Here is a 10661-nt window from a genome sequence, read left to right as displayed (position 1 = left end):
TACTTACGGCAAACTAACAACTCAATTTTATGACAAACGGGATGATTTTATCTTCATCGTCAACTTTCCATATTTATGTAGCAATGCTCCATTATCACCTGCATATGGTGTTTATATCTCTCAACTGATTTGATACGCAAGAGCTTGTTCTCCAGTATGATCAGTTTTTAAATCGAGGCAGGCTACTGACCAACAAGTTCATGGTGCAGGGATTTTAAAGTTTTGTTTGAAGTCACCATTTCGTAAATTCTATCGTCGATATAATGATCTAATTTGCCAATACAATACTCCATTTGCTTGATCAAGACTTAGGGCAAAGGACTGGTGTGACCGGTCGACAGGCGATGCTTACACCTCGTAGGCACCTGATCCCATTGTATGTACGGGATATAAGACGAAGGTGGTCAATTATGTCAGATATTGACCTGGATGAGTCGTGGAGCGCCTCTAATAAAACACTTCTATTGTTATAATACGATATTCGTCAGAACAGGTTTTTCTTTTCTTCCATGGGAAAACTATTCAAGCATTATTACTATTTTTAGTCGGTATTCTAAATCAGGCTTTGTTTGTGTAGGTTGAGTGAGGGTACGCAAAGGGTGTTCGGAATGAATCTTTTAATGAAACGTCATTTTGATGTTTAAAGTTCTTTTATCGGGCCCTAATGATATTGTATTGATACGTAGGCATAAAAACTGGTATAAATGCAGAAACGGTGTGTTTTTAACACTTTAGTCCAAGGTACATGAGTTTGCGATAAGTTTATATCGATTCCTGAACAAATTCTCTCCGATATATTCGCACTTTTACCAAATTGTTTGTTCTAAGCTTCTTTTACATATATGTAAGTGTTATATCATCTTTTGTAGTCCTAACTGTGGAAAATGCGACGCACAATACCTCAGGCCGAAAATCGCCCCTAAGGAAAATGTTTGGTACGATAGCATACCAGATCTGGCAAAGAAATTAACATTACTGCTGGGGATGTTACTGTGAATTTGAGACTTTCATAGGATGTAAATGATTCATTGTGCCATTGGTTGTAAAATATGCAATTCATGAAGGGTTGATTAAAGATTAATGGATTTTTTTTTTTTACAATCGTTACAACACATAGTTATGTCACATTAAATTCAAATACCTAAGGGTGTTTTTTTCTTTATTTATTTTTTGTCTTTATTTTCAATCCTCTATTACTGTTAATATTGAACTCGTCTAGATAATATTGGACTGTGTTTAGTACATTTTGAAAAATAAAGTACTATCAAGACAATGGACTTTCTTACAACAATGTTTTAAGTTCTGGGATCCGTGTTTGCCCACCTGTCTATTTTGAATAGATTATAAGAGTTATGAGATTGATCACTGTTCGTTATCTTCACCTTTCATTTAAACTGAGGCCATCTTAATCGTGGAATAGTCGTGGTGACCTAATCAGATCTTAATTAATTTTGACACAAGTCGTGGTGATCATTTTATCGTAAAAAAATTAATGTCGAAAAAAATTCCTACGATCAACACTAATGATTTCCAGTCGTTAAAATATCATCAGGTCGTATTGCATCGTAGCAAAGCACAACGTATCACATCTAAATGTGTTCCCAAATTTTGATCAACCTTTTACAAGATAGACACAACGCCATGTTGCAATATCCCACGATAGATATATTTCATGGATACAGTAATGCTGCAAATGCCACGTTGTCATTAAGCTCAACTTCCGCCATTCTCGGTGGTTTGGGGTTGCATTGTTCACTCAAGATTTTTGAAAAATGATTAAGTCAATCATAACCAGTCCATTTTAATAGTTCGTGGGCCGAGTTCGTTTAGAATACATACCTCCTCCGTTTCTCATACAGAGATAGGGAAATCTCCAGATATTACCAAGCCCCACGCTGTAACCAAACAAGGACAGAAGGTATTCTATTTTCCGATTCCATACCGGTCGGTCCTGGGGACTTGATGTTTCCGATTCTGATTCTAATAATGTAGACGGGGCATCTTTTATATCCATGGAGATAGATTTGTCGTCCGACATCTTGTTTAGCCTAATACATAAATGAAAAATAATTATATATCTTTAATAAGATAAATATAAATAAATATATAAAGATATGCAAATAGAATTCGTCTATATGGCGTGTAAAACGTTGAAATATATTTGAAAATCTTGTGATGTATATTCAATATTTTGTGATGTATGTTCAATATCTTGTGATGCAGATTCAATATCTTGTGATTTATATATTCAATATCTTATCACGTGGGCACCCGGGTTAGAATAGGTCCTCGTTACCCCTTGCTTGCCGTAAGAGGCGACAAAATGGAGCGATCCTTCGGATGAGACCATAAAAACCGATATCCCGTCTCACAGCAAGTGTGGTACAATAAAGATCCCTCCCTGCTGAATGACCATAAGAGCCGAGCATAGGTCTAAATTTTGTAGTCTTTCGCCGGCAATGGTAACTTCTCAATATGAGTGAAAGATTCTCGAGAGGGACGTTAAACAATACCCAATCAATGAATTAATATTTTACATGTATATTCAACAATCTGGTAATGTATATTCTATATTTTGTGATATATGTCTTGGCACACTGATTTTGACTACGGATAACTCAGATTACCTGATCAAGATCTAATAGAGCTTACGGCGGGTGTGACCAGTCGTCAGAAGATGCTTACTCCTCCTGATCCCACCTCTGGTATTTTCAGGGTTCCAGAAGGCCCACCAAACACCAGAGTCACTTCGCTGCCACCAATTTGTAACTTGTAGTGGTCACCCAGCCAAGTGCTGATAACGCTCGCCGTTGCTTAAATTGCGTGATAAAGAGAGAGACTTTGCCACATCACTAGAGAAGCCATCTCACTAGCAAGGCAGTACAAGTTCCCTCTTATACTGTTCGCTACAGTATGTTCAATATTTTGTATGTATCCCCTGGGGATCCGGGTTAGAATAGGTCCTCATTACCCCTTGCTTGTTGCAAGAGACGACTAAATGGAGCGGTCCTTCGGATGAGACCGCAAAATCCGAGGCTTTGTGTCACAGCAGATCATGTGAAACGATAAAGATCCCTCCCTGCTCAATGGTCATAAGCTCCGAGCACAGGCCTAAATTTTGTAGCCCTTCACTGGCAGCGGTGACGTCTCCAGACATTAAACAATACACAAGCAATCAATATCTTGTGATGTATATTCAATATATCTTGTGATGTATGATCAATATCTTGTGTGTATCTCATGGGGATCAGGGTTAGAATATGTCCTCAGTACCCCTTGCCTGACGTAAGAGGCAAAAACCGAAGCCCCGTATCACAGCAGATGTGGTACGATAAAGATCCCTCCCTGCTCAATGGCCATAAACGCCGAGCATAGGTCTAAATTTTGCAGCCCTTCACCAGCAATGGTGAAATATCCATACGAGTGAAATATTCTCGAGAGTGACGTTAAACAATATACAATCAATATCCTGTGATGTTTATTCGATAACCGCCGCGGTGGTCTAGAGGTAGAGTGTTCGTTCTGCATGCGGAAGGTCGGGGTTCGAATCCCGGCCGCAACAAACCTATGTGTTAAAACAGGTAGTGACAGTTCCATCGCTAAACACTCGGCATCAGGTGAATTTCACGGGTCCTCGGATGTCCCATGTCACAATAGGTGTTGCACGATAAAGAACCCTCACTGTTCAATGGCCGCAAGCGCCGAGCATATGCTTAAATTTGAAACCCTTCACCGGTCTTGGTGACGTCTCCATATGATTGAAAAATTTTCGAGAGGGACGTTAGATAAGATACATCTTTCAATCAATCTATAATCTTGTGATGCATATTCTATATCTTATGATGTATACATATATTCGATAATCTTGTGATGTATGTTCAATACCATGTGATGTACATTCGACAATCAGATATGTTTTAAAACATGGATAATTTAGTATTCTGTGGAAATGAAATTATAATGTAGTTAAGCTTCATAAAAGATAAAAAGGCAAAACGAGACAACATAGATCAAAGAGAAACATTTATTCATGGTTCGAATTCCCTCTATTGTTTACATATAGGTTATTGTGCAATACACCTGTATCCTTGGCCCAGATTCTTAAAACAACGAACGGATTGGGAAGATATTTGTGATATGTTATAGTGGAATATATCCCGAAGTGAAAATTTCCACTGTCGCAAAATTCTAAATCTCAGTGCCACGGGCCATGTTCTCAAAATAGGGAGATTTTAAATCATCGAGGGTGAACATTTGATCGAAGGGGGGGGGGGGATTTGACGGGATGAATTATTTATTTTCAGCATGGCTTAGATAATTTATTCCCAGGTACGTCAAGGCCAGATTAATTATTCATTTTACACAACGGATTTGTCACCAACTTTATCAAGCATTTGAAAATTGGTAGGAAAATGTGGATCATGAATAAGATTCATGCATTGTGTTGTATGATTATTAGTAGACTCTACGACTACATTGGAAGCAAACCAAAACTTAGGATGGGGAGTCAGGGGTGGGTGGGTGGGTTACATGTATTTTATTACTGTCTAAAATAATAAGAATTTCCAAATTCTGCCCCCCCCCCCCCCCCAATCAAAAGGTTGGAAGAGGAAAAGGAGTTAACTTAGCAACTCTTCAGAGTTGATACAACCAAGTAGCAACAACCACGCTCGCTAGGTGGCGCGTCATGTTCCATTTTTATTTCTACAGGAAAAGTGGGACGAGGTTCCACCCTATTTTTTACGGGCTAGTATGGATAAACCTAGAGCCTACGAATGATGCGAAGTTGATCGTTCGGATCTAAAATAGCTATATTTAGCGTATCTCACGTGATTAGGCATATTCCAGAAAATCCCTTTGAGATTGAAGCGATTAAGCAGAGCGAGTATATGTAAACATTTACTTAACGGTGAAATACGCAACAAAGAGTGACATATTAATACATTTTATGCATGAATAAATTATACTGAGGTCAAACATGGACGATAATTGCCCGTGTTCATATAGTATTTGATTGATTTAGATATCCAAGGAAAGATAACTCCCATTATTAACGTACTCACAACGTGCCGGTGGTATACAATAATACAATGTTTATACATTTCTGAATGATGAGTGAGTCTTTATTTTCATCAGAATCTTTTCCATCATACTCGCAGACCAGGTCCCCATTCCCCTACCAGTGTCAATCTGTGACTGATAGCAGTGCGGTATTTAATTTGATATAGTCTAGAGGAAATTCGAAATATGGTAGTTACATTTCTTCCTCACTGAATTAGCTGGATTTTTAACGTTTAAAGAAAAGTGGGGTATGGACTGGGGGGTTAAAAATGCTATTTGCCAAATTTTCAACAATATTAATTACAAGGCAAGGCAAAAGGGGTCATAAGCTACAGATGATGCAATTTTCACTTGCAAGTTGCACTGCCACAAGTTACACTTAATAAGTGACTTACTTACAGATAAATAAAGTAACTTACAAATATTTTATTTATTTATTTATCTATCATTTCATTTCATTTTTTTTTTTTTAAATCATGGTTTGTACTTGTAGAGTCATCGCAATAAAGGGACATTAATTATTAGTGTTACAAAAAAATCTGATCATGCAGTTTTTAAATTTCTGAATTTTGAAAAAATAAAAATAAATAAATAATACATTCTGATACCACTCAGCCCTCCGACTGGCCAGATAGTTCTGCTTCTGTCAGTTCTGATGCAACTAGCTCAGCCCCCAGACTGGCCAGAGAGTCCACTGTTTCGGTAAATTCTGATAATGGTGCAACTCAGCCCCCCCCCCCCCCCCCCCCCCCCCCCGACAGTTCTACCAGAAGTTCTCGGAAAAGACTTACTGTTGTTTAATAAATCAGTTTCCCTATTAATTGTACTTTTGCTCCTGTTCATCAGTTCATTAGGCTATAGCCCAATCTGATTAAATTTAAGATCGTTGATCCGCTCCGTATTCCTCTTCCTTTCCTGTATCTGTGAAGTCCAGAGGTGAGATATATTCTTTCCAAAACAACTAAGAATGTTCATGGAACAATTTAGTATTAATTGTTTTCCTTTTCTGTTGTATGCCTTATTTCAAGAAATAACTTTCAGGTCACTTTTTAATGTGAAATGGAACATTTTCAATTTTTGACAACCTGACGGTAGGGGTGTTTAAGGCCCTATACCTCATTTTCTGTAAGGAAGTGGAGTAAAAGGAATCCAGAATTGGATTCAGCATACTCAAAATTGGTAATTACACCTGCTTTTTATTGTTTTGGGTTATGGTGTTTCAAGAAATAAAGTTGGGTCACTTTTTGATGCGAAATGAAACATTTTCCGTTTTTCGCAACCTGACGGTAGGGGCGTTTGAGACACTATATCTCATTTTCTATAAGAAATTGGAGTAAAAGGAATCCAGATTTGAAATCAGCATACTCAAAATTGGTAATTACACCTGATTTTTATTGATTTGGGTAATTTTTAAAAAATGGGTGGTGGTTGCTAAACCAAGTACAACTTAGATTGTGTCAACCCCGAGCTTTCTTTTTAGAATTAACGTTATATGTAACCCCTTTTGTTTTTACTCTTACGTAAGTGTCCACCATGCGAATGGGTGTGTATGTGGTTCGGTACTTCTTCCGGCTCTGAATCACCCAACACTCGTAAAACTCCGGATATTCGTTCTGTTTTTCATGATTAAATCATGATAACTATTCGTTTTATATTCTTAAATGGATAAAATGCATTCAAAAGACTTTACATGTCAAACATCAATTTACTCAGACTCAGCGTCTGTCGGAGAGTTTAATCGGTTTTCTATATAGTATTTACCCTCCCATGGGGTTTTTCCAAAAAGAAATATGGATTTGGCATTGGGTCAAATGCTGCCTGACGTGTTTCATACCGATTGTTAGACCGTTCTTGGCACACTGATTTTGACTGTGGATAACTCCGTTTACCTGAACAGGATATATGGCTCACTGCGGGTGTGACCGGTCGACAGGGGATGCTTACTCCTCCTAGGCACCTGATCCCACCTCTTGTATGTCCAGGGGTCCGTGTTTGCCCGACTATCTATTTTGTATTGCTTGTAGAAGTTATGAGATTGATCACTGTTCGTTATCTTCACCTTTCATGAATAAGAGTTATAGATCTTTAATGCTCATTTGATATTGAACATTTTAAAACCAAATAAAAGCTCTGCTTACGCGAGATTCATTTTAATATGCGTAGGACAACTTTTCAAGGAGGAGGATGGGCGATGGAGTAGAGGGAGGAGGGTCAACTGCCAATATTAGATATTTTGACTAATAAATAAATAAATAAATTGGAATGCTAAAATTCATTTTTAAAAATCTTGATTTCCTGTATTTTGTCATTCTATTTGTACTTAATACATTAAGGGATTTACGAAATGAATATTTAATTGCAATAGTACTTTCTATTGCTCCTTTGCATAATGATCATCAAAATTAATTTCGATTAATACCACGTTTGGGAGCGATTATATTTACCTAAATTGCAACCTCTCCGCCTCTTTTGCATATTCCTGTTCCTCTTGCAAATAACTTAAGAGGTTGTTGTTTTTTTTTAATATAGAGTATTGTTCTGCCCCAAACGCTAAAAAAATTTGTGAACTCATGTCTTTTTGGATCAAAGTTTAACGTTAAATTTGATTGGGGTCAACTTTTAACGTTAAGAAATGATCCTTGGGGTCGTTTTTAACGAGGTCACCATTTAATGATACTTCGGCCACTGATCTGGTTAGACACACGATTATCAAAACCGGTATCTACATTTTTCCTCCATAGTTATGTTAGTTTTCTTCATGTAAAATAAATACTAAGAATATAATCATTCAAGCAGAAAAATATGGTATGCTGGTAAACCTGTAGATTGATTAAAAACAGAATAAATTGTTACGGGGGTGTCATCCGTTAATATTCTTCATATAACATTCAATTCCATTTTAATTTAATTTAAAAAAAATTTGGTCCGGTTATTTTCCTTTTTTGTAAACCTTGGAAACTGCCAGCGAGGATTTGTTCCAGATATCCTCAACTTACTGTGTATATATATATATATGATCGTCTTGAGTTCCTATACGAGTGGATAGCCGACAATCTAATTAAAATTAGATGTTAGATCCGCTCACATACTCGCTACGTTTGTGTAGCGAGTATGTGATCGGATCTAACATCTAATTTTAATTAGAATGGGTAGCCGAGGGCTTCTTACCTTCCAAATCATCTTGGAGGAAAATTGTGAGATCCATAGCTAATATAAAACACAAAGATCTTAGGCGTTGTCGTACGGTGAATGACATAGATTTCTCAAGATTTCTCGCAATCTTCAGTGAGAACGATCCGTCTTCCTTCTGGAGAACTCCTAAGAACTGTTATGAGATCCGCTTGTGCAAGTTCATATGCAAACTTCTCTCTGATTGTCCGCGAGACTTCATGGATATCTGTCGCCTCTGTGGCGCAACATTTAGTTACCTTTTTGCTAATGTTGTCCGTTCTTGCGTGATCACTTTCGGTATCCGTAACAACTGGTGGAGTGACATAGTCAATAGTTTCTGCACCGAACTATATGCTGAACTATGTGCTCTCACCCCCGAGGGAGATTTTTATATTATCCTGTTAAGTCGCTCTCAGGTTGCTGTTCTCTTTAGAAAGTATGAACTTTTACGAGATGTTTCTGCTAATTACTACCGCGTCAAGCATTAACATATGCCCCCCCCCCCCCCAACTAATTGCCAGCTCATATCTTGTGTCCTTCTTATTGAATGTATGGACTCTCTACTTAGTTATAGATTCCTTTTTCTTTATTTAGTTTTAATCCTGTATACTTTTGTTTATAATTTATTCACATGCAATAATCTCATGTAATGAGGCAATAAAGAATGAATGAATGAATTTGAATAGACAAAAAATGAGAGTCCTCCTAATGATAGATACAGGTAAAAACAAATTGACTGGAAAACATACCCACATCTTGATAAGGAATACAAGATATCAAATCATTCATCCAGCCATAAAACACGAATGCAGTTAAATTTACTGGAAGCAAAAGTGGTGCATAATTTAAATATGACAACAAATGAACGGGGTTTTATTTTTTGTTCGGTAAAAGTATTAGAAAAACCCCAGCGATTGTTTTGCAAATAATTATTTGATTAGTTAGAAAACATATTCAGTTGAATTTAAAAAACCACACACATAAAAAGTGCACCGCCTGCCTAACGTCTAGACTGTGCACAACGTAAATGAAAGGAACTTTACAGTAACCTCAAAACTCTGATCTTACAATAAAGATGGCGATCACTTACATTTGATGAGTTTGATTAAAATATGTGGTCTCTTTTAAATAATATATTGTGACCTATATTTTGGTTAATTTGGATATTGAATTTTTAAATTCAAATCTCGTATTTTGAATGTCGAATGAACCTTCTGGACTTTCTTTATAAATACAGAAAGCACAACTTGAAAGCATCCTCGATTTTCGGAAGAAGATTTTCTATAGTAGGGAAAGAGACAACTCGACCCGGATACACTACACTTGGTCTTTCCGTTTCATTGTTTGTTCTCTCCTCCTCTACCTTTTAACGACATCCTTTTCAACTACTAGTGGGTATGTTAATATGTTTTAAAGTAAAACGATGTTCTGTTTCATATTACAGGATGTAAACAGTGGCTCGTTTGAGGGAGAGGAACGCACGACAAAACAATCGTCACCAAACACACAATCTATTCCAGATATAGAAAATGTAAAACACTTTAAAAATGGAGGGTATTTCGGAAATAACCAGAACGCATACATTTTGGGTTTTACACCAAGTTGGATATAATGAAAATGTTTCTTAGTTGTTGTTGTCTGTCTGGTGCCGCCACCGAGTTGTATGCTCATACTAGCTCTATAACTGCCCACAAGGAGAGTGCTCTCCGAAAAATATGCGATAGCTCTATTTGTTATATTCGTCAAACATTACATTTTATCTTGAGTCACCAGGAGGAAATATCTGTTTCATGACCAGTAACTTTGCATGGTTACTGGACCCGTGAACTAGTTAGTTTTAAATATATCAAGCTGTGAACACTGCATGTCTGTGTTTTATCCCTTTCAGTTAATACTAGTATCTACAATGCATATATATATGTACAATTTAAACATGTTTTCCCCATGTAAGTTTTGTAGCAATAGTATTGCAACTTTTAATTGCGATAAAAAATGCTTTTCTTAATGAAATGTCAGTGCCTACGTTTATCAGGCTACCTTGTGAACCATTTATGAACATTTTTTTAGCAAATAAGGCTGCATTAAGTGAATCTATATATTGTTATTTTATGCGATGCATATATGTTATTCATCTTACCTTAAGTTTGTATTGAATTATTCTTCCTCCTTATTTAATCTAAAATTCAAGTCTTGAATTAATTGACGATGTTGTTATTGCTATAGAATGCAGGATAATGATTAAATACATTCATTCACTTAAACGGAGTGCGCATGCTTTCTTTGGTGCATACGTATGTATAAGCGCACATTCGACATAAAACGGCGTGGGATTTAGCGAGGGATGAAAATGACTAAAATTAAATCAGTTTAGCGTACAAAATATAGAAAGCACTCGCAGATTCAGACTTTTCTCTATGGGAGTTGGGAAG

At 36.8% G+C, this 10661-nt stretch overlaps 1 protein-coding gene across 1 annotated transcript in view; it reads right to left on the bottom strand.

Annotated features, from left to right (window-relative positions):
- Positions 1 to 10457, bottom strand: part of LOC125680500 (sodium-dependent proline transporter-like) — a 20528-nt gene extending 10071 nt beyond the window's left edge. The window contains exons 1-2 of the mRNA XM_048920141.2: positions 10370 to 10457; positions 1840 to 2048 (exon numbers count right to left, since the gene is read on the bottom strand). Coding sequence (XP_048776098.2) covers positions 1840 to 2038 — 199 coding nt within the window. The 5' untranslated portion in view covers positions 2039 to 2048; positions 10370 to 10457. The remainder of the gene's footprint in view (positions 1 to 1839; positions 2049 to 10369) is intronic.
- Positions 10458 to 10661: the final 204 nt, after the last annotated feature.

The sequence above is a fragment of the Ostrea edulis genome, chromosome 1 (genome assembly GCF_947568905.1).
Source record: "Ostrea edulis chromosome 1, xbOstEdul1.1, whole genome shotgun sequence".
Taxonomy (NCBI): Eukaryota; Metazoa; Mollusca; class Bivalvia; order Ostreida; family Ostreidae; genus Ostrea; species Ostrea edulis.
Note: the sequence above shows the minus strand (reverse complement) of the source record. Positions and strands in the feature narration are given on the sequence as shown.